The sequence below is a fragment of the Nipponia nippon genome, unplaced genomic scaffold, assembly GCF_047370975.1.
Source record: "Nipponia nippon isolate SJK-2023a ecotype South Korea unplaced genomic scaffold, ASM4737097v1 scaffold_1, whole genome shotgun sequence".
In the NCBI taxonomy this organism is placed as follows: Eukaryota; Metazoa; Chordata; class Aves; order Pelecaniformes; family Threskiornithidae; genus Nipponia; species Nipponia nippon.
This window is the reverse complement of record NW_028262290.1, coordinates 22,220,815-22,246,211: the sequence shown is the minus strand read 5'-3', so window position 1 is coordinate 22,246,211 and position 25,397 is coordinate 22,220,815. Positions and strand designations below refer to the sequence as shown.

The window sequence follows — 25,397 nt, the reverse complement described above, 5'->3', positions numbered from 1 at the left end:
CTGCTGCTTAAGTGTTCTTATAGTTGTGATTTCATCCTGGACTTGTGTTCAAGGCTAGGTATCTTCCACTCTGCAACCTGCAACACAATATTGTGTAAGAATGGTGAAGATGATAGCATGTTAAATCATTTCAGCTGTAAAAGTAATTGTTAATAATTGTAGAGTAATTGTACCACTATTCCTTAGTGTACTACTCACTGTAAGAAAAATGTGTGGGTCACCTCAAACCAAGAATTCTGTGAGTCCTCTAATTTAAATTGTCTTTATTAATCTTGCTATTTGCTTTGTATCCATTTGTGATATCAGTGTGTTTCAATTTTATCTCCCATGCTGATCTTGAATCATTATTTGAGGAAAGCCTCCATAACTCCAATTCGTATGAAGAGATACAGTTCAATCCAAAGTCTGCTTTTTTGTTGCCTATCCTCAGAATGGGGTATCTTAAAACATGACCTGAAAAGATAGTATGATCTCTCAAGAAAAGGCTCTGAAGATAAATGCTTTAAAAATACGTTTTATTGGGAGGCCTGATGCAAAGAGATTCTCTGATGGAAGAGATCTGATTTGCAGCTGGACATAATCATGGCACCGTGCCTGAAAGCTAAATGCCCCTTGTTAAAAGGTGGTATAGGAATATATAGGTCCTGGATCCCTGGTGTTGATAAGGTTGTGATTTTGCCATGGTCACAAGATACATGGTCACAAGATGGCAAAGAACATGAATATGTGTGGGTTCAGGAAGAGTAACTAAAAAAATGAAATGCATACCTATATAAGTTGTATTGGTTTTTATTTGCTCTTTTGCCATCTTGTATTGGCCTCAATATGCCAGTCAACTATGGAACATGTAAAGAACTGGCAAGTTTAAAAAAAAGCATAAGCAGAAAACAGTTTTTGCAATAAAACTGGTGTGCAGGTTGCATTACTGGAACAAACCTATGTTTGGTTTTTGGGCACCAAAACAAATGAATCCATGTACTAGAATATTTGGTGTATTTATGTTTTGCTGTACTACATGAAACACTAGCATAATTGTTAGACAGCAGTTAGCTTGACAACTGAGGGAATCGGGAAAGGAAATCATGTCTGTGTTGAAGCTCCCTTTAATAGTCTGCTAGCTTAAGAAAGAAGTCCAGAGGACTGATTTTTTTCTTTATCTTTGGAAGTAATATATATTAAAAAAAAGTCTTGTTATGCTGGGGCTTGAGCTTGGTCATTGAATCAGGTGATAAAACTGCTTTTCACATGTCCCCATGAAAATCACTTGTGATTCTTCACTTCCAAAGGCTGTTCATATGAACATTTTTATACGGACACCTAGCACAGATGTGCTGGCCCTAACCTTACTCATGCAGTCATTCCTTTCTTTTTAATGAGATAATCATCCCAGAGACATTTTCAGGTACCTTCAAGCTTGCCATAAGCAACGAAACATGAGGATTGAGTTTGTATACTCCTACTTGTTAAACTCTTTCAAGGAGATTTACTGAAAATTAAAGAGTTTGTAAGTATATATGATAAGGCCTTTATGATCTTGAATTCTTAATCTTGGCCATCCACAGATTTTTGGAGTGCAAAAGTGTGCGTTTTTTTCTTTTTTAAAGGTGAGGAATAAATTATTATTGCCGTGTTGTTAGTCTAAGGCTGATTAGGACATATGTTTCTCAGCTAAACCTCTCCTTTCGTTTGAGTTCATAGACAAGGAGGTACCAAATGCTGTAGGCAAGAGATGCTGTCCTATTCTGGACTAGAGACTCTTTGTTGCAATATCCATTCTAAGATGCAAGAATAAGGGGCAAATCGTTCCTAACCATAGGAAGCCAGAAGACAAAGTTTATGAGTAAACTAACAAAACAATATTTTGAAAATTTGGGAGTGGGAACGATAAGAAACATCTTAAAGGAGAAATATTTCTGGTCATGTGTGCAGGCAACTAAATAAACTAGAGTATCACAGTTTGTTCCTGCACGGGTACTCAGCCCGTACTTATACCCAGCAAGTCCCAGCTCCTGTACAGTATAAAGGAGCAATGTACAACACTCCCTTCTTGTTTCCCACAAGCATTGCTATTACAGGGAATATAAACTAATGACAAAAACTCAGATTAGAAATATCCTGGATAGCATTTTATTTTGTGTCTGTCTTTCCTAACATTGTGGGTTTTTGTTGGTTTTTTTTTTTTTTGGTTTGATTTCTATAGGCAGTGTTTGTAAAGCTGTAATATTGATTTACAGCTTTATCTTTTTATCATATTAAGTGAAATTTGATTATCTTTTTGAGTACAACTTCATTAGATTTAGCATTTATTGCATTCTTCATTCCTTCATGAGCTTCTTTGCCCATCGTATCAACTAGTGCTAAACGGTGATTGCAAGACACAACTCCCAAATAAAATAATTAATGAAAGCATTTTCATCCACTTCATTGAAATGCATACCTCTGTGTTTGCTTGCAGCTCCCCTGTATTTTTAAGGTAATAGAAGAGTAATCCTGATCAAGTCCCCAGTCCAGGTTCTTGCAGTATTTATAGGCTCTTGCGTTAGTCTCTGATTATACATAATTTGCATAAAATGCCAATCGTCTTACTGTTTCTATTACAATCTTTAATCACTTTATTTTATGTGATGAATAGATCCATTATCCCTGACAATCTGGAACTGAAATGTCAAGTCCAGGTTCCTGTATAAGTGAAAGACTCTTTTTTAAATCCAGAACTTTTGAACTAAAAAAGTACTGTTTGCAGGCGGTGAGACAACATGGTCCTACCAGTGTTAGGCTGACCTGACCTGAAAACGGCTTTTGATTCAGTAAGTGTTCTCTTCAGGCAACTTGTTGAGAAAGAGAGAAAACAGAATTTCTTATTAAGTTAAATTAAGATGAATTGCATAATTGCCAGTCTTTGTCAGCCTTGCAAAGAACTCAAGGATTTTGCTGGACCAGCCTTTGCCTGTGAGCCTGTATCTTTAATGATTCTTGACAAAGAGTTTTCAGAATGTCTGGCAAAATGTTGGATCTCTTGGCTATGAACATGTTTTCCATGTTAAGTTTGCTGTCTTGCAGAAATGTGTGTTATTCCTAATGACTTTAGAAGTTTGACTTCTTTTTCTCATATTTCTTCGAGTAGTGTAAAAAAATTCCAGTCGACATTGCCTTAAGCCAGTGCTTTAAGGAAGAGCTATGGCAAAAGTATACATAGAATACGGCAGCTACAGTGCCAGTCAAAGCAGAGTAGGTGAAACTAGGCTGGTACTTGTCTCTCAAAGTCTCTAGGGATGTTGCACTGAGAGGAACTATCCTGCTGCTATTAATGCTGGTGCAGTCTAACTTTGTTGTATGTGGTTAAACTGGTAGAACAGAGCTGTCACAAGGCACAAGAGCAGTCCTAGTGCAGAATCAGCAATCAGCAAGATAAAGCAGTAATGCAGCATAGAGCATAGGTAAAATGCTCCACTGTTAGTTTCAATGACTGAGAAAGAGAAAACAAATCATAAAATTCCCCTGTTTTCCAAAAGAAATATGTGCTTTACTATTGTATTTTTATAACATGCAATATCCTTTTGAAGTCATAGGTAAAGTTTCTACTTTCCATTAAATGGATCTAATACCTTTTCTTTTCATGTTTTTGCTAAACTGGAATTTTTCTTCATATACCCAAATGCTAGCTAGAAAATGCTTCTATATCATTAATACCAGGTTTTAGCCTTTACGCTATTGATCAGTAACTACACCTGAATTCTCCTTTCAGAGATAGTCTCTAATATATTATTGAAGGTATTTCTAAAATAGACTATAAAAGCAAAAAGGGGCTGAAGAAGAAATGTCTATAATCTCTAGCACAGTAATACCTTTCTGTCCACTTTTCACAAAACTAACTTTTAGAAACCCATTTTTTCTATGATGTATTGCTGATGGTAATTCTCTCAAGGTTTTTTCTGTATTTTAAGTGTTTATATCTCTGGCAATAATTTTCTATGGATTTATGAATCAAACTCAAAGTTCCAACTGACTACCATTGGTTCTCCTTGCCTTGTTACAGGAAAAGGTCTTGGGGGTATTGGTGGATGAGAAACTGAATGTGAGCCAGCAATGTGCACTCACAGCCCAGAAAGCCCAGAAAACTGTATCCTGGGCTCAAAAGAAGCCTGGCCAGCAGGTCGAGGGAGGTGATTCTGCCCCTCTACTCCACTTTGGTGACACCCCACCTGGAGTACTGTGTTCAGCTCTGGGGCCCCAGCATAAGGAAGACATGGACCGGCTCAAGCAGGTCCAGAGGAGGGGCAGAAAGATGATCAGTGGGCTGGAGCACCTCCCCTGTGAGGACAGGCTGAAAGAGTTAGGGTTGTTTAGCCTGGAGAAGAGAAGGCTCCGGGGAGCCCTTAGTGCAGCCTTCCAGTACTTAAAGGGGGCCTACAGGAAAGAAGGGGGGGGGGACTCTTATCAGAGAGTGTAGGGATAAGATGAAGTGTAATGGTTTTAAACCGAAAGAGGGTAGATTTAGATTAGGTATTAGGAAGAAATGCTTTACTGTGAGGGTGGTGAGACATTGGGCCAGGTTGCCCAGAGAAGTTGTGGATGCCCCCTCCCTGGAAGTGTTCAAGGCCAGGTTGGATGGGGCTTTGAGCAGCCTGGTCTAGTGGAAGGTATCCCTGCCTGTGGCAGGGGTGTTGGAACTAGATGACCTTAAGGTCCCTTCCAACCCAAATCCTTCTATGTTTCTATGATTCTATGACTTACAGCTATAGGAAGATGGCCAGATAGATAGTGGAAAGGTAAACGGTCTTTAGGTTGTGCAATTAATAGCATATCATCCATAGAAACCCCAATAATCTAATCCCTTGCTTTGGCAGATATCACCCTAATGATTGGGATAAATGAACTTGGTGCCACAGTAATGCCAAATACAAGGAAATTAATTTGATTTTTTTTTCCTTCTCAGCAAAGTTTCAGTTATATCTGGCATTAATCTAATTTCTAGGAAAAGACATCCTGTGGAGGAAGGACATCAAACTATGTGATTGTGGTTATCCTTCTCTCATTATTATATATGAATCTATTAATCTTGTAACTGTTTTGTGTTAGTTCACCTGGATATGCATTTCAAAATTGCTATATACCATGAAATTTTTTTTGGCAATTGTAAAAGTTGCATCTGTCCAACTATCCATTTTGTTTGTTTTTCTCCTGTAAAATTACAGAAACTTGATCTTCACTTTCTGCTCTGTCAACTTAAGCATCCTGAATGTCTTTTATAGTCTCTTGCAAAATTAGCATGGCTCCCCGGCCTAACATCCAGTTGCTCTCATGCTTGAAAATTGCTTCAGTGAGCATCCATTTAACCTTTCTTGTTGCTTAGCTCAACAATGAAAGTAAAGGTTAATGTAAAAAATACTACAGATCCCATCAATCTGACAATAACAGTACTGAGAGTGATGAAGTCATCACTAATCTCTAAAAGCTTTCATGAGTGTCTTCACAGAATGTTTTACACCATCACTTTCCTTAATGACTTTTTTCCTGTTCCTTTATTGTGTTCTCTTAGCTGATTGCTCACATTCTACTTAAAACGGAGTTATTGAGAGTACTCTATAATTTTTAAACTAAACTTTTGTTATTGAAGGTGCTGAGAACCTGTACAAGTTGAACAACTCCCTCTCAGTGTTTCTCAGCTATTTGCCAATTGAGTCTAGTTGGTTTTGGTTGGCCTAACTTGGTTAGTTCTCATACCTTTTCTAGAAATGCTGTTGTTGATGGAAGAAGTGACCAGTGTTAGGTCCGAAATCTTCTAATATGTAGCCCTGAACTTTAGTTAGAATTTCATCATTTGTATCTTGACTTTGGAGAATGCTACTGAAAACTGGTTTCTTTTGTAATGCAGGTTTCGTTGGCGACAGTAACTGTAAAGCATTAATTAGTTGGGATGTTTATATACACATGGAGTTACAAAATGAGCATTCATTTCTCCTGTGGAATATAAAAAGCTGGCATCTTATTTTCTTTTTTAAGTAAGACTAGAGTAATTAAGTCTATCTTCATTGCAGTGGAATGCAGAATACATCTAAGGGCTTATTTACATTACAAGACTAGATTTATTTTAGTTGTTTCATTTTAAAGTGCCTTTGATACGCACGGAACTTTCTTGGAAGAGACAGTTATATATTTCAGTAATTTTTCTTCATGGCTATTGTGTTTCTAGTAGTTCTGTAAGGACTATTCAACAGTGGTTTTCTTCCTCCTAGGAGAGGTCTGTATTTTCCTCTGTATGTTTTATACTGTTGTCATCTTGACTGGATGCCACCTTTCCATATAAACGCTGCTAGGGTGCCAGGGTTATCCTTTTCACTTCCAAGTGTTCATTTCCACACACTTCCTAGAGCAGCTAATGATCTCCCATATGGATTTTTATGAAGATCCGGGAGTAAATTTTCTTCTTTGGAAAGCTGCATGTTGAGCCTCTTTTATGGAAGACTTGCTCTGGCGCAGACAGCTCTAAGAGACAATCAGAAACTAAGAGGGGGGAACATCCAGAGCTGGTGTCAGCACTGCAGAAAAATCAAAGTAGCTCTGGTAGAAATACCTAGTTCAGGGATCTGAACTGGATATCTGCGGATGACCCTGCTCCCTGCTGATATTTCAAGAAACCAGGTTGTTGTTACACACATGATATTGTTACTACACAGTAGTGTGGTGGGAAGTTCTTCACATGGCGTCTCTGAAAACCGAGGGAGGGCAGGCATGGTGGACATCTCCCTTCCTCCTGTCTGAGCCCTGGGGTCTAAACTGAAGGAGGTCAGTCTAGGAAGCCGTAACCATTCAATCCTGCACATTGGGGTGCACATTTGGGCTCACATAAGGAGTGTGGATTGAGAGCCCAGTACTTAAACTACTGTGGAGCAAGTTCTTTTACCTTGAAAAACATTGTAAAGGCATGTCCTACCACTATATAATACAGGTGCAATAGCTTTTTACAGAAATGCAAATTATTTTTCTGTAAACTTGTGGTCTGCTCCTATGTTGGATAGAGTTAGGTGCTGCTTTAAAAATACACACATTTAATCCCATCTCACCAACATGTTGAGAATGACAATTTAATTGGAAATTTAAAATTTTAGGTACCATGGTAATTTCCAAGAGTTATTGAATGCACCTGTCTCATTTCATAGTGGTCCAGCTGATGTTCCCTAGGATGAACATGTTTAGACTGCCAGCTTTGTCTTGGAGAAGCTGCTGCACACAGCCCACCATTCGTTGATGAGCCACCACTGATTTGATTCACTGGGTTTAATAATGGGCCTTTACCTCAAATTACTGAAGAAACTGGACATTTTCACAGTGGTTTTTTTCTGCTTGTTCTTTTGTGGAGGCATCAAAACAGCTCAGTATGACCTATTTAATCTCTTCCAGACTGAAATATGAACCACAGAGATATTTTAAAACTGAAGTTCATTGTATGATATCACATATATATTGTAATTGCAGATACAATAAAGAGAGAAAAAAAGAAAAGATACACTGACTCACATTCATTAGTAAAGTTACAGTTTTAGGAGTTCAACAATCCAAAACAGCCTGCAGAGATGTTATTAGGCAAAGCAATTCTCATATGACTATCCATGTTGCTGATATTTTCTTACTGTTTGATCATTATTGAAGTAGCTATCTTTTTTTATTTAGTGGTGATAATACCCTAGTAATAATGAAGTGTTTCTTTGAAAGAAAATTTTCCTCTTCGGCAGACTTAAAGGTTTCCTTTGAAAAACCAGGATACTTTCAACTGCTGGGAAAAGCACCTGCTGAATGATCCCTGTGCTAAGAAACCGAAACACTTTAAAAAGATTAGACTCAAAATTAGATGCAATGATGTATAGATGAAGTGTATTATGATACACTCTGTGATGGCTGAGGAAAAAACTTTGGTGTCAGAATGCCTTTTCTAGGAGCATGAACTCACTGTTATTGAGGTGGAGAAAATCTAGGTTGCTGCTGTCATGCCACTTTATCATGGCTTAAATTTGTTACAGTCAAATTTGGCTGGCGTATGGTGCTTTATATTAAACAATTTATTCATAAGCTAGTTTGCTTAGATAGAAGATACCTTGCTTGTGAAATTGTGGAAAAATATGTTTATAATTATTTAATGCAAATGAGACTGTCTACACAGTTGCTTTCTATTCTTTTCACATTCTCAACATACTTTGAAAGTGAGTTCTGATGACTGTTGCTAGAAATAATTAGTCCATTTATTTCCACTGTTTTTTTTTAAATGGTATGTAAAAAAAAGTCTTTTCGGTTCTGCAGTATGTTCAGCACATCAAACTGAAGTAGATGCTACAGCTATTTTAGCCTAACGGTTGAAAATTATGTCAAAATTTGAGTTGTTACAAACTGAAAATAATAGATATTACTTAATTTCATTTGAGACCTAGAACACAAAGAAGATGCTGGACCGAGTAACACAAAACATGAAATAATGGAACTGCACAATTTTAAAAATAGTTTAAATTAAATGCCTTGACCAGCATGTACATTTGTAGGCAATAGTACTGTAGCAAGGCACTAATCAGCTAAGTACCATAATCCTCCTTACAGGGTAAATTCTTACTTGACCTCCAGCTATATACAGCACATGGTAACAGCATTAAACTGTAACACTCCTCTCATGCTCTCAATAGCTTCCCATTGGGTCAGCTCTCTGACTTGAATTGCTGTTGTTTCATATATTAGACTTTTTTTTTTTACTAGATGCCTTATATTTTGTAATTGCATTTTGGGGGAAGGCAAAGGGTTGTAAAATATATCTAAAAAATTGTGTCTCAAAATTAAGAGACTGTTCATATGATTTCACTGAACCTAAAGGATTAAATGAAAGACCTAGCCAGAACAGAAATTGATGTATTCTCATGAACCCGAGGCTTCCTACTTCCCAGATGTGCAGTGGCTGATCAAAAGGTAATGCAGGGAAGAAAGATGCTGAATGTGTTATGTGAAAACAATGTGTAACACTCAGCATTTTTTGCTCTTTTTGGGGATGATTAGGAAGATTTTTTTTACTTTTAGAAAAAAAGCTCAATGGAAATACTGAGAAACTTTTTATTGTGCTTCAGATATATGAGAATAGTATCTATAACAGTCTTGTGCATTTCTTTAAATTAGTATTTTAAATTGTATTATATTTTCTGTGACAGAAGTATTTCTTGAAAAGGTGTATTTCTTTTCATAAAAATAGTATATGTGTAATTTTGGAATTTTCTTGTATTTTATATTATTTGAAGTCCTTTCTAGTAACAGTTCAGTATTGTATTAACTCATTCTTCTGTTTTAATGTTTCTGTGACCTACTATTCTTTTAACACCCTGGGTTTTAAACTCATTTCAGTCCCGCTGTATGGCAGCTGTTAATTGATTCCACCCTTCTGCAAATGATTTCTATGCTGTCAGTACTGAGACAGATAACGAGAATGCACGTTCTCACCAATTATTCTCGAAAGCATTTTAATCCATTCAGCATTGTTTTTATGATGAGCTTTTTTAAGAAGAGATTTTACTGAAAAAGTAGGTGAGATATTTCTTGTTTATATATTAAGTGGAAATAACTCACAAAATATTCATTTTGAAAATGTTCAAAAGTAGAAATAAAGAAAAACCTCAGGATGTTTAACTTATTTGTAAAAGGTGAGAATTCATCAGTGTAGCTCAATGAACAATAAGATTAAAATATAGTTATTTTATTTGTCTCTTTACAGTTCTCTAAAATCAAATTATATGATATAAAGGCTACTGAAAACTCAGTCAAAATAAAGGAGGACAAAGCCATTTCTACTTGTAGTCCCATTTTCCTGTCTGTGATGTTCTTGATGTAATAAAAAAAAACATGAAATGAACTTATCACCTACATATTTGTAGATTAACAAGGGATACTTAAAATCACTAGTTTTGTTTAGCAGTTCCTTGGTTTTTCCATGTTATAACTCTTTTTCCCACACAAATTGTAATTAGCCCTTGAAAGCTGCAATGCTGAACTTTTGCTGAATTGCTTGTATAGAAAATATGTGATTCTGAAGTAACTGTATTGTTCTATCTGTCTGTACAATCATGTCAAGTTCAAAGCAAAGTTGTTATCAGTGGTGAATTTAATTATGTTAATGTTTTGTTACGACAGATTTCCTTTCATTTCGTTGATACCAGCCTGCAGTCAGTGAATTTATATTTTCAGATAAAATCTAATAGAGATCAACATCTGCAGGATCATCCTCATGCTTCAGTAAATTTTATAATCATCATTGTAAACTTAATTCATTATTGTTTGGAGATATTTAGGTGGAAGGTATTTTAATCGTTCAAAATATGGTTGCTATAAAATAAAATTTGAAAGGCATGACTGAAATCAGAAATGAAATAACGTCTCAGATGAACTTTACTTAGTGATTGCTTAGGTATCTGACTGTTAGATATACTTCAGGGCAGCCTGTTTAAAACTATATTGGTCAAGAAATGTAATAAATAGCTTTCTTTTCATCAGAGTAGGCTGTTTAAATAATTAGCTTGCAAATTGTGCATTGGTTGCTTATGCTCTTTCTTTTTTGGGGGGAGTGAGAAACCAAGGAAAGGGGACAGACAAATCAGATTAATCTAGTATAAAACTAGACAACATATAAGAACTGCAAAAAGAGATCTTGGTAGAAACTGGAACTGCTTAGAAGTCAGAAAAAGTTTTTTTTTTTTTCAATAAGCTGGAGCCATAGCTGCTTTGGAGAGTGTGCAAAATGATTTCTCATTTTCAATGTGACTCAGCAAAAGCAAAAGTTATAAGCAGGGAATGAGAAAAGAAGTTCAATCAATACCAGCTAGTCTCTTAAAAACACTTCCAAAAATAGGTAAACATTTTGCAGATTCTTCAGTATGGCAAAGGAAGTCTCTGGAAATGCTCTCAGAAGAGTCCCTAACAGTGAGAGAGTAGGACCCTCCCTGAGAAAGGCAGCCAGATCTTAATTTTGCACGGCAAGTTTTCTGGGTTCATTGCACTCATGGGAGTTTTGGTTGCAGGGTCCGGAGTGTGTTCAGTTCAGCTTCTTGCAGCCTAGGAACTTTTTTGCAAGGTGTCACAGTGGTGTTTTATCTGCTCCTGTCACTGTTGTTTTAAAACAGGTGCCTGACTGTCTGTTGAATACAACACATAGAAATATAAAAGTTTAGAATGGTAAAATTATTCCTATATGGTCACTCAGGAACCAACAAAGGCTGTTTTCCTGACAGGAGCCATATAGTAAAGGAGAGACAAAGCTGTGCTCAGTGTAATTGACGATGTCTCTAACAAGAAGCCCTGTCTCTTGCATGGCTTTTTTGGCAGAGTTCCAGTGAGAAATGTGAATTTTTACCTACTCTGAATTATTCTTTCATGTACTGAAAGGATCACATTTTGAAAACAGTTAAGCAAAATTACAATATGTGCAGAAGAAATATTTTCAGTTTTAATTTTCCGGCCAATTTTATTCCTTGCTAATTCATAGCAAGCAGAGAACAAAATATTATTGTCTAGTAAATTATAATTAGGTCTTACAAGTAGGTGACCAATATTCAATTTTCAAGTAGCTGATGATGGCTCAGGCCCACCGAGTCCTTACTATTTTTTAATTGACCCCAAACCTCTTATTCATAAAAATTTCCAAGTAAATGTAGATGAATTCGGGTACCCATATGTTTGAAGATATCTTTAGAATGTTATTTTCTTGAAAGTTTTCTCCAGTTCAAATGTGTCTTCTACTGGTCTGAGAACAAGATAGTAGCCAGGAAGATCTGAGATCTAGTTTTGACTGTGATATAAATACTTTACATATTACAGTGTTTTTGAGTACCCGTGGCTTCTGAAATGTGATGAAACCTTTTAAAATTTCCTTTTCCTCAGTACGCTTGGCTTATTTTTTTGAAAATCTAAATCAAAGCAGAAGAGTGTTTTCTCTTCAAGGAAGAATACAAATGAATGTCAAAGACTTTCAAGCTATCTAGTACCATTACTGAAATCAGAGCCACCAAAGCAGAATAACTGTCTTATATTCTTCTATGCCATATTTTAAGTACTTACTTCCTACTGTAGTTGGGGGGGGGACTGGATGATTTAACTTTATGAGCAGGAGGTCAGGTTACAGTCAAGCTATTTGCTTTTTCATAGTACTAGTGATATCTGTAGTGCACTGCAAATAAGGTTTCCATCAGTGTAAGGTTAAGAGATGTGTATTAAAAGACTAAATGTCATGTACTGATAAATTACAATAAAAATAAATATATGGTGATAAACAGTAGAAAATAAGTTTCAGTTTCTATATCTGAAAAAAAAAATATTTATAGAATGTGCCTGACAAAGGGGTTTGTGCAGGTTCTAGAATTTTCTAACCATAATAGAGATTTTATTTTATTATTGTTTCAAAGAAGCAGTAATCACAATGGCCTGGAGGATTTTTCAGTGGTGTGGTAACCTTTTCAGAAAAGGTGGTAATCCTTCTGACAAGAGATATATAGGACTTACTTGAGCTGGCAGCTGGAGGGTGCGTATCACAGCTGTTGACACACATTTAAAGTTCTCTTAACTTTTAATGTTCCAGGAAAGTCCTGGAAAGGCAGGAGTAGTCATTTTCCATGGTGCATCTAGCTGGAGGTACAGAAGGAAAGGCTTTTATTAAGGTACCTTTAAGGTAGTTAATGGTGAGAAATGGATTAGACAAAGGCTCATGAAGGTGAGTGAGAATTACCTTGTGAACTAAAAATAACAGCAGATTTTTAATAGTAGTGACTGGCCATAAGTTTTCACGACTACTGTTCCTACTACCATGATTTAATAACACGGGTTTAAAATGTATAGCATGCATTATACAACTGTGTTTGTAGCAGGTATTTTAAAAATGAAAATAAGTGACTAATGGTAAAGGGGGGATAATTGTGTTGTGATGACCAGTAAAGAGAATGACGGGCTTGAATACTAAGTGGTGTGGTGACTGCTGGGCAGGATGAGCCCTCTCCTGCCAGCAAGGTTTCTGGCCGATCAGGTGTACAGGTACGGTTAATTTATTTCTGATGGACAGGATTACAACTTCTGGCATTTGATCCTGGTAGTCAAGTTAGATCCCTTCAGCAGGCACGAAATTAATTAGAAAGGGAGTTTGATAGTGCCAATCGACATAGGCCAGGAATTAAATTAGTTACTTTTATCTATCAGGCTGCTTTCTCTGAAAAAAAAGGTTGCATTTTCAGGAAGGTCCTTATTTTTGCATGTGACCTAGTAGTTGCCACATGCAGGGCACCTGTGTAAAGCTTTTTCCTTCATGAAAAGTTGGAATAGATTGAGGACCCGGATGATCTTTACATTACTGTCAGCCATAGATGGTGTTCCTATATTCATGTCTTAGCAACAAAAGGCAATGACTGCTTGTGGTAAATGTAACAGACAAGGTTAGAAAATGTTTGTGTAAGAGGTATAAAAATATAATGCTAAATTGGTACAACCTCCTCTTATTAACATAATTCATGCTAGAAAAAAGGGTGGATTTTTTAGTAAATCTTGTGCCAGTTCCTCAGATCATGTGTTTTCCTGACAGAAGTAAATTTGCCTCAGCAAGAAGTCTACAGTAAGTGTTTTTACTGATACAGAAATTCCATCTTTGTTATCCCCTCAGACTCTCCCCCCATAACTTTGTAGCAGAAATGTTTCCAGAAGAGATTTGTCCCCTATTCTTTGCATCCATATGAGGACACTGTGACATGGAGTCATATATATACACACATACGTGTGTGTGTGTATGTGTACATATACATATATGTATAATTTCCTATATGTAGCTAAAACAATTCTTAGTATTCTGTTGTTTATATTACTATAGATACATGTATACAGATGTTTGATCCTGAAGAACGTGTACACTCAATTTGCTCCAAGGCACATGTGAGATTTGTCAAACAAGATTCTGTATGGTTTTGTGTGTTACACAGTTCACGATGGAGTTGATCCTATAAACCATACTCACTAGAGTGTTTTGATGTCTTGGAGGATCAAATCTATGCAAAAATCTGTGGCTATGAATACAACTTGATCCATATGTAATATAGACTGAGTATACACAGTGTGAATATTCATAGTAGAGTATGTGTACATCTCGTGTACACATATTTGTCTCAATCTTGCAATGTGATCCACATGGATGAATGCCATATCTGTTGAGTGCCATTTATTCCAATTGGATTTGCATAGAGATAAAAGATTGCCTTTATGGGGGACAGAATTGGGGAGGGGAAATTAGGCACATTTTTATTATAGGCATGGCAGAAATTTTCAGCGATGTAGGTAATTTGCTATTGGAACAACTTATTCTGGGATGTGGCATATTTTTCATCAGCTGAAGTATTTAAATGAAAAACATTTATCTTCCTTAAAGTAAGTTTCCACATCTAATCTCTGTTGTCTTAATGGAAACTTCTATGTCTTTGCTAACTGTCTGGGTTCTGGTAGTTCTGTTGTCCTAATTGTCTCTTCCTGTTGGCCATTCTGGTTTTAGACTTATGAAACTCTGTTCATGTCACATTAGAATGATTCAACTTGAGTTCCCAGTAGCAGAATCCATAGAGTTTTTGTTATACTTACAGAGGTTATGATTTGTGCTGGTACTAACATGACACTTTAATAAGACAGATAGGACATCTTAGCTTCACCATAAGCAAATAGGCATCCAAATGATGCTTATATTACTTGTCATACTTCACAGGAAGAGTTGCATTTTTGCAAGATTGAATTAGTTTCCTCATTTGTAGATGCCATTGTAAGGCTAAAGTACTTTAATATTTACAAGGCAAGACTGGGTCCAAATCTTTCAAGCACAGTTTAATGACCCTGTATGGTACCTAAGACAGGATGCCAATTTGCCAGTCACCCCCCTGTGCACGCTCTGCTCAGACAGTTGTGGTTTTCCCTTGCTGAGCAGAGACTGCATTTCCTTTCTGGCTGTGAGAAGAGCATTTTCTCTCCTACTAGCTAGGCAAAGCCCTTTCTACTTTCCTGGGCACCAAGGAGAGCTTGTTTTTCCTTCTCCCCTTCACTAAGTTGAAGCCTTTCCTTTCCTTATCCCTTCTAGGACAACTGTGGCAACAACAGGGCTGTGTCTTTGCTCTTCTTTTTCCTGTCCTTCCCGACACTAGGCAGGATCTCCTAGTTGCTGCCTGCAAGGCGACCCTTCAGGATCAGTGGCCATTTGTGAGGCTATAAAACATTTTCAGAGGGATCTTAATTATAAAGATAGAACTAAATATAAGAGGAAAGGGCTGATAATACAAAAATAGGTTCCCATACATATTTTAATTACTTAAAGCTTGAGCTGATCTATCTTACCCCAGGGAAGGCCCACCTCTCAGTTTCTTTTATCCACATCTGGGATCTTTGCTCCGGTTTCCTGCAGGTTACTCCATCAGATCCATCCTGGGTGAAAAACTAAGTATGAATCTGGACATGTCTGGAAGTAGCATTTTAAATGCTTGTTACCCTGTTAGGATTGATAAAGGCAGGATCTGAAGCTCCTGTTTGTTTTTTCCCTATGAATCACTACTCCCTGTTTAACTGATACCTTCTAATCAAGTAGCAAACAATGTATCAAAAAAATTCCAGACACCTCCTCTATTAAAATATTGCATATAATAATATCACATGCTTCAGTCAATCATTTGTCAATGTTAGGAAAGAATATCTGTTGATAATTGTTTTTTCACCTTCCTCTGAAGCCTTGGAAGTTGTCTATGGCTAGATACCAGCTATGACAAAGAGTCAATACTTAATGTGGTACAGGAACTCCATTCTGGTATCTGGCTGATGCGTCTTGCTCAAATGCTTGGACTAATACTATTGCCATCCCTATAGGGATGGGAAGGATTTTTTCTGTCAAGTCAGACAAGCAGGACTTTGAAGCTCTTTCCTTTCTTATGCAACACAAAAAACTGTTTTGTTTTCTGAGTTCAGGTCTTCTGAGTTCATCTGATTTAGACAAGTGCTGCCATTGGATCTTTGTCTGTCCTGTTTTCTGCCCTTGGCACACATTATAGCTTTGTGGGAACTGAAATGTATGTTTTTAAGCAATAACGGCTGCTAAAAGATCAAACTAACTGAATGATCCATCTAGCCTTAATTTCTATGGTGATTATAAAACCCTATGAAATAGAAGTATATGGTGAAGTTATATCGCTGTAAAATGATTACAAAGGATTATAAAATTTTGTTACGTGTGAAGCAGTTATGACTACAAAGTAGCATAAGTATTTGTATTCTATATTTTATAGTGTTGCATTAGCATTTTTCCTTTAAGGCTGTTTTTCATTTAAACTGTGCACCATAAGCAGATTTGTAGCATAACATGCTTTCTTTAATTTAGTACAGAAAATGTGTGAGCACATTCACAAAAAAATGCAATGAATGGATTTTTTTTCCATTAGCTGATCATTCTATCATTTAACTAACATTAACTGTATATTTGTGGTACAAAAAATATTGACAGAATTCTCTTTCTTCTTTCTTGTCATGATTATTCAGGAAAAGAAGCCCATCAATATCAAGAGAACAGAACAGAAGATACGATCAAAGGGACGAGAGAGACGAATATTCACAGTATGCTACATCAGACAGTGCGATGCCCAGGTCACCATCAGATTATTCAGACAGGAGGTCACAGCGTGGGCCTCAGTTATATGAAGAACCTGAACTGGGTGATTATAGAGATTCCAACAGAAGGAGCCGCAGACGTTCCAAGGAGTATCCGGTAGAAGAGGAAGATGCACAAAACAGGGAAGAATATGAAAGGCAGCGGAGGGAAGAGGAATACCAGGCACGATACCGAAGTGATCCTAATTTGGCTCGTTATCCAGTCAAGCCACAACCGTATGAGGAACAAATGCGTATCCATGCTGAAGTGTCCCGAGCACGTCATGAACGGAGACACAGTGATGTCTCATTGGCAAATACTGAGTTAGAAGATTCTCGGATGTCTATGCTGAGGATGGAACGACCGTCAAGACAAAGATCGGTGTCGGAGCGCAGGGCTGCCATGGAAAATCAACGTTCATACTCTATGGAAAGAACTCGAGAGGCTCAGGGACCAAGTCCCAATCGTCAGAGGACCACAAATCATAGCCCTCCTACACCTAGGAGGAGTCCAATTCCTCTGGAAAGACCAGACATGAGGCGCTCTGATTCATTAAGGAAACAACACCATTTGGATCCCAATTCTGCTGTACGGAAAACAAAACGTGAAAAGATGGAGACCATGTTACGGAATGATTCACTCAGCTCAGACCAGTCTGAATCTGTCAGACCTCCACCACCAAAGCCCCATAAAACAAAAAAGGGAGGTAAAATGCGCCAGGTTTCATTAAGTAGCTCAGAAGAAGAGCTGGCCTCCACTCCAGAGTATACGAGTTGTGATGATGTAGAGATTGAAAGTGAAAGTGTTAGTGAAAAAGGTAAGATTTCTAATTTTTTGACTGTTTCAATATGTAGATGTGGTTTAGTTTCCATTCCATTGTATGTTTATTTTACCTATTAGAATTGATTGCAACCACATATCTACAGCCCTTCACAGGTGACTCAAGTTTGTTGTGATGGGATTTTTTTTTCTGATTTTGTGTTTCATTTACTTAAACCTAAATTTAATGATTTACATGGAAAAGAACATCACAGCTACTAGAAGTATTTGGATATGTTAAAGGAGAAAACATGCCTATTGAAAAACCTGTTAATTAAACCTGCAAAGTATCTAAAGCTGGGCTGTCATATAAAGCCATGGTTTCATGTCCATTAATACCAGATTTTCTTACTCCTGGATCACAATGAGTGAATATTTGATCTGGATCAAGTGTGGGCACATGACTGCATTTCTGTTGAATTAACTAGAGCACATGATACAGAGCTTATGCCAGTTTCATGCTGGCTGCTGCAGGTTAAAGAGCATCTGACCTGCAAAAAACCCTGTGTGTATAAAATTAACCCATTCAAGTTTTTAAACAAATTTAAAATGACTGATGCGGTTTATACTAATGGAGGTTTCTTTTTGCTTTGGGGCTATGGTGCTTTTCGGTTTCAGTGTGTTTTAGGATTCATGGTGTTGGAGTTACTCCATTGTCAGAAAGAAAAGCTAAGATTAATTGAAATGATTCCCAACCTATCCCAAAGTAATGTATGACTTAAATATGAAAGCATCGGGGACCATCAGTTTAAACTGAATCAAATTAATATTAGTTTGCTTACCTCCATGTATGTTGTTGGTCTACAGTACAATAGTTATAACCTGTTTTCAGTTATTATTCTTATGCTAGTGCACCTTCACTAATTCTCATGAAGGGTCGTCTGCTCTTGTGGACTGGGATTAGAAAATTTGCTAATAATTGTTATTAATATTGCTATCAAATTGGTTCTGAAGCAAGTAACTAGAGTTAGTGAAATAACTCTGAATTTTCATATGTCAATAGCAGCAACCATGCTCTGATAAATAAGGAGCAAGACAGTGTAGAATAGAAGGAAATTTCACCCAAGTTAAAGTAGACAGTTACATGTACTTACATGAAACAACTGTGAGAAAACCTTGACACCCTTAGTCTTCCTGATGAGTAGGAAAACTGCTATCAACTTCAGGGTGTTCACAATTTTGTTCTTAGTAGCAACCTTGAGGAAAATAGCCCCAATCAATATATGGGAAGTAGTAACAAAGTGTTTATTTAATGAAATTCAGCATAGGAAACATAGTATAGAGAATAATATACAAACAATATATTTTTTGTACACATAACATACAAAACATACATTTAAAACATGCTATACAAACAATGTTAGATTCTCTGTCATCATAATAATCTTACATAAATTATAGCTTTCACTTAAATAATTTTGTATTTCAGCTGTCAAAGAAAGCATTATTATTGATAACAATAGTTAATGATAATGTCATGTCTGTGCTAATTTCTGAGGTAATGAATGAAGCTAAATTGAGCATGTATTTTATAAATGAATGAAAAAAGTTTGCAAAATTTTACAGGAAAAAAAAGTTCTGTTTTATGTTTTGTTAATCTTGACTGAATTACTGTAAGCAGTTTTTATGAAATAGTGTAGCTGTGTCAGCCTAGCCCAGTGGTGGCCTGTGGCTGGAACCAGTGTGAAGAACAGCCTTGGTTTTTCATAGAGGAAGAGAGCAACTGCTTGAACTGGGGAAGAGGTCTGACTGCTTCTGACTGTGCCTGCTTCCAGCCTGAGCTGGAGGGTCCTGTTTCTGCCCTTGCTGATGGGCTGGGCGGCAATGACCATGCGTGGAACAGGCAGCCATCCCAGCAGTAACACCTGTACCCGGAACCAGAGCCAGCTGGTGCCAGTCTCAGCAGCCCTGGTCACATTATCGGACAATATCCTCAGCCCATTCATACTTCTCCCCCACTCTTTAACCCCTGGAGTGGAAGCTCCAGAAAAGTATCTGTTTGAGTGGATTTGGGAAGGTTTGGCTTCTGCTAGGCTTGGGGGAGGAGAGAAGAGATCTGCTAGGATGAAGAGAAAGAGGGGGTCTTACTACTGGGATCCAGCCTTCACAGCTGCTATATATAGACTCTCAAAGTCCTACCTCATTCTTTTTATTTTCATGAATCTCTCTTACCATGTAAACCAGCCTGCACTCAGAATCCCTATAAGCAAGTGATTTCTTTATGAATACTAACAAAAGGAATCCAGCACATAAACCCTCATCAGTCTTCCTTGTATGGCAATACGTTATTATTTCCTTAATTGATAAAATACAATTAATTATTTTAAACACCTCCTATAAAAATGGGTTTCTCCTCCCCCACAAATTACTCGCTCTCTGCCCTTCAAAAACTCCCCAGACCTGAGGATTTCTCAGCTGTCCTTTTAAGCCACATACAAAGTCTGTTTGGCCAAAGATAAAATGCTAAATATAAAATATTTGGCCTTGGAGTGATGAAGGGTGGCAATGTTAGAGTGAGAATTTGGATGGAGTAATAATGAGTTCTCCAAAAGAGGAGAATAAGTTGTTCTCCATCTCTTTCTCTATGGAGTACCCATATCTTTTCACAGATTCTGCAAATAAATATTAACAACTGCTCAGCTGCGAGGAGCAGCCTGGGCCTGAGCCGCAGGAGCAGCTGTTCGCTGAATTACATCTGAGATTTTATAGGACCCTGACATTGGTTTTAAGAAACTAGCCTGAAAATTGTGAATTATCTGAAAATGTAGGAAAAATTATTGTCATATGCTCTTAAAAGGGCTGAAAGTTTGCCTTTTTAAGCTTATCTCCAAAATGAAAAGGATTGCTACATATATATGTTTGGAATATATATATGCATACAAAATGAAGATAGCCATTTCGTTTTACAAGTCCAACAGAGACATGGACCAGCTGCTGGATTAAGAGCTCTGGGAAGAGCATAACCATTATTACTGAATTCCTGTGACTTTAAGTATTTGGGTCTGGTCTCATTTCGGTAGCTGTCTGTGTTAAGGTAAATTTTTCCTTGATTTTTAAAAATGCAATCTGATTGTTTTCAGGGAGGAGACAAGGCAAAATTATTTTTCTGCATGTTTCTGGTAATGGCCAGAGAAACCATTGCCTTGGAACGCTCCTGCTTCCTCTTTATGGGGGACAGGGGAAACTGTGAGCAGAGAAAGCTGATGAACACTCAGACAATGCCTATGCACCCAGCAGACTGCAATGTGAAACACAGGCATGGTGAAGAAGCATTGTAGATGGAGATTCAACTGCAGAAGAGAAGAGCTGGATTCTTAAGATACTGCATAGTTTTTGTAATGCAACTGTATTTGGACCAGGAAATTCGGGTCATAAATGAGGCTGGGGACTGGCATGTTGGAATGGGAATCAGGAGGCTTCAGGAGGATGAGCAGACAAGGGGAGGAAGTTTAGGAACTGCAAAACAAAATGTCACTGGGTGGCTGGAAACCAGTGGATTGAGATGGAAACTGAGGCTGAAGAAGAAGAGGGGAGAGCAAAGCTGGTAGATCAAGTCGGCTAAACCTGTGACCTGTAGTTTGGGAAGAACCGATAAAGTGAAGGAAACACATCTGATAAAGATAACTGGGTAGGTGAGACCTGGAGCTTCCTGAGAAGTAGGTTAGAGGATTCTGAGATTGGCTGAGAAGCAGAAGCAGCAGTCTGGGAGAGACAGTGAGTGGCTGGGAAAAGGGTGTTCAGAGAGAAGGAGAGGAGGGCTGAGCTGGGCTTGGGAGCTTCGGCAAAGAGGGACTGGGACTCCCTGAGCAAGGAGCATGGGCCTGGCAGCATTGACCTGAAGTGCTGAGAGGGGTTTTGGTGAGGTGAGAAATGCAGGACTACGGTGAGGAGCCAATGGTGTGACAGACCAGTTCATTCTTTTACAGGTCAGGACACAATGCATGACAACAGTGCTAAATGGACATAACTGAGATTATAAATGTGTTTACTTGAAACTTAGGTTGTTCCAGAATTAGACATATTTTGCAGATTGAATTTTGTGCAGGTCTTCATACACATTAACACTGTCCTTAGTGACATAACTGAATACTAATTTACCAGATGGCCTCTGCCTTTTTCTGTGCATAGGATGAACAATTATCACTTATTCTGCTATTCAAAATTTTCTGAAGCTTCCAAGATTTTTTCCAAGTTATTTAAGGGACCTTTCTTTACTCTTCTCATGAATACATAAATGGCAGTAAAATGGATCCACAATCAGTAGACACAGAGATCATAATTACTTTTTAAAAAATGTTCTGGATTGTTCAATTCACCAATTCTTTTTTAAAACCATCTCAGTTTACTTGGTTCAGTTTCAAGGCTCTGAGAAACATGGTTTATAAAGTAAGAACAGTTGTGGTGTTAATTGCAGTAAAGTGAACATTGAACTGTGTCACCTACATTGAACCGTGTCACCTACGTTGAACCGTGTCACCTACGAAGCTCCAAATTAAGCTATGTTTTTTGTGGTGTGCAACTTAGGCCAAGCTGTCTCCATTGCTCTATTGTGAGGGAATATTAAAGTATTTTTTATTTGCATTTCAGTTAGATGTTTGTCAGTGCAATTGTACCTGCCTTAGGGCAGGTTTGAAAGGGCCCCCATAATTTGTCAGCCAGCGTGAAGCAGATGTGAAGCAGGGTGCTACAGGCTTGTTCTGTGTGGCTACAGGCTTTCCACGTAGAGTTAGAAAATCAAGCAGTACCACTGCCCATATATTCTTTGTGGCAATGCTGTCACACCCGCAGTCCACCAAAGTGCCAGTCTGAAGAGACTTGCCACAGCCATGCTCAGGAAAGCCAGTAGTCCCTGGGGCTGTTGTACCCCCACTCAGAAGAGAGGCAACGGAGAAGTGACCTGCGCTGGAGCTGTGGTACCTTCTGCTCCTTCCCCAAACATTTGAGGGTCCTGGATGTCCTACAATTCTTTACAAATCTCTCAAACTCAAGGGTTCCAGCAAGAGACAATCTCTGCATGGAAAAAAATGATTCATTCAAGGAAATCTAGGCGCGTGGTAGCTCTAAATAGTGCTCTAATTTGCTCTAAGTATAAAGTAGGACATAGTAGATTTTCCAATGGTGGTAAACAGTTCAGGCATACACACATACCATGCTCCCAGCCACCTTTCAGAGCACCCTGTGAGAGGTATCTGTTTGCACAGACGGTGGCTGACATCTGATGTGGGTGGAATCTGTGGTGGGAAAGGCAAATGTGTCTGTGTTTTGTCAGAAGTGCAGTTCTTAAGTTTAGTGCTTGCTTTCACTGTTCTTTTATTAAAACATGATAGATAGATGGACGCCCATTTTTATTATCGAAGAAACTTGTATGTGTAGAATCATAGAATCATAGAATCATTCGGGCTGGAAAAGACCCTTAAGATCATCGAGTCTAACCATTAACCTAGCACTGCCAAGTCCACCAATAAACCATGACGCTAAGCACCACATCTACCCGTCTTTTAAATACCTCCAGGGATGGGGCCTCAACCGCTTCCATGGGCAGCCTGTTCCAATGTTTGATAACCCTTTTGATGAAGAAATTTTTCGTAATATCCAATCTAAACCTCCCCTGGCACAACTTGATGCCATTTCCTCTTGTCCTATCACTTGTTACCTGGGAGAAGAGACCGACCCCCACCTTGCGCCAGCCTCCTTTCAGGTAGCTGTAGAGAGCGATAAGGTCTCCCCTCAGCCTCCTTTTTGCCAGACTAAACATCCCCAGCTCCTTCAGCCGCTCCTCATAAGACTTGTGCTCTAGACCCTTCGTGGCCACCTGGGCACACTGCTGTCGATCAACATTCCCAGGTCCTTTTAACGTGTAACACGTGGACAGATAGGCTCCAGTGATCTTACATACTTCAGTGTCCCTGTTTTATTGACTGAAAGCTGCAGAGCGCAGGCTGTGTGAGTAGAAATGTGTGTATGCAGGACAAGGGGTTAATACATTGTTCCTTGTCACTAAATGCATTGAAAACATGGATATATGACCTTGCCTTGGCTGTGTTATGGCCATTTACAAACATATGAATAACTGGACTTTTTCATTATAGAAGTTAAAAAGGTCCTTATGTCTGGAACAGCTTGCAGGACCTACTTGTTTATTGCAATATTGAAACCAATCTGGTAGAGATACAGCTTAGTTTTTGACAGAGAATAAAGTCTATTTGGAAACAATATACTTGTCACAATTTAAAAATGTATGGTAGCTCATAGTGTGAGGTGCAGAAAGCACACTTTTTGAGTGCTACTGCAAGAACAGTGCATGTCTTATGTGAGCAGAGATGCCAAGCAAGTGGGATACCGTCACAGTGCTCTCACTTTTAAATTCTAACAGATATGGGACCTGATTTCAATCCTACTTGTGCCAGTTCCATACGTCTTCAACAACTTTGGCTTCAAAGTAACACTGAGTTAAATTAGATCAGAATGAGGTCATTGTTTCTAAAATTTGCTTCATTCAGGTTAGAGAGTTCCTGAAAATCTAACTTCTCAGGAACAAATTATACTAGAAGGCAAAATTTCAGGACTGAGCTGCAGCACTTGACTTGAACACAAGAGGCTTTGAAATTCCACACAGTTTCAGTATGGAGATATTTTAGAATTCAAAGTATGAAATTTTGAAAGGTCATAAGGAGAATAATTGATTATTTAAATTAGTGAAATGTTTGATGTGTTTTATTAAAAGCCAGATTTGAGGGAGTCACAAAATTTCTTCTTATTATTTATCTTAATATTGCAGTGTAGCAGATTGTTTTTTGCATTTATAAAGAAATATTTTTTTTCCATAGAGACCTCTACATTTTATGTAAGGTAAATGTGGTTTTAATGTATAAAGACTTTGACTGGAAATTCAGAATTCTATTTTTCTATTTATTTTTTTCAGCTTTCTCCTATGATCTGCCTCTATTTTAAGTGCAATGATAAGAAATATTGAGAGATTAGAAATATTACACTTTTCTCCTTATATGTTTAAGCAATAAAGCAATCACTGCTTTTAAAGTACTTCTTACAACATTGAATGAGAAGTGTCTTACTACTTTAAAATATTAGTACTGGTGATGATAGAGTATTCCTACAAAAATATTTTTCATAGATGCATAGATGATAAAAGAACTAGAATGTTTAAAGTTGCAGAGATTTCTAACAGTAAAGAATGCTTTTTTATATTTTTGCCAAACCTTCTCCTACTTAGACACTTCTGTGTTCTTTAGAAGATAAAGGGAAGGGATGTGATCTTCTGCAGCATTTAGAGGAATCTACTCTGTAATATTTTAAATTTGCAGTCACTTAAACTTGGCATAAGCCAATAAAATCCCTCACAGAAAGAGCCCTGCCTTTTCCCAATTCTTGGCTGCATATTTACATCCTTGTATCACTCCTTTCACTCTGCTGGCAGAAGCGTTCAGGCAGGTACACACTGCATCAAGCCAGGAAACTTTTGTGGGGTAACACTAATTAGGCAAAAAAATGGTAAATATTAACATTTGAAGTTTCTTGATAAAATGATCTTAAATGTCTTCTTAGATATTATAATGCATGCTGAAAAGATGGTGTATAACTGATTATACCTTATCAGAATCTGAGGATAGATAGAGATTTGCTGAAGTAAGGAAGAAGAAATATTTTCATTTAATAGTCAGAGAAGACAGAATATTTTCTCATAAGTAAATGAACATGAATAATTTCATAGTGCTTTTATTCCAACAAAAAAACCTATTACTCAATTTTATTGATGAAAAACTTGACTAAATCACAACCTGAACCTTCTATATGCAAATGTACACAAACCATTAAAATTGTAATTCTTTAATCATGTTTCCTTTTACTCTGGGACTTTGCTGGAACTACAGCTATAGCAGAAGTGTCGTGTGGGCAGCAG

General features: G+C 37.6%; 1 protein-coding gene across 50 annotated transcripts in view; it reads left to right on the top strand.

Annotated features, from left to right (window-relative positions):
• The window catches only part of RIMS2 (regulating synaptic membrane exocytosis 2), a 503,677-nt gene that overhangs the window by 204,772 nt on the left and 273,508 nt on the right, over positions 1 to 25,397 (top strand). For all 50 annotated transcript variants that reach the window (XM_087748045.1, XM_087748037.1, XM_087747735.1 and 47 more), the window contains one exon: positions 16,552 to 17,477. In XM_087748045.1, the coding sequence (XP_087604171.1) occupies positions 16,552 to 17,477 (926 nt within the window). The remainder of the gene's footprint in view (positions 1 to 16,551; positions 17,478 to 25,397) is intronic.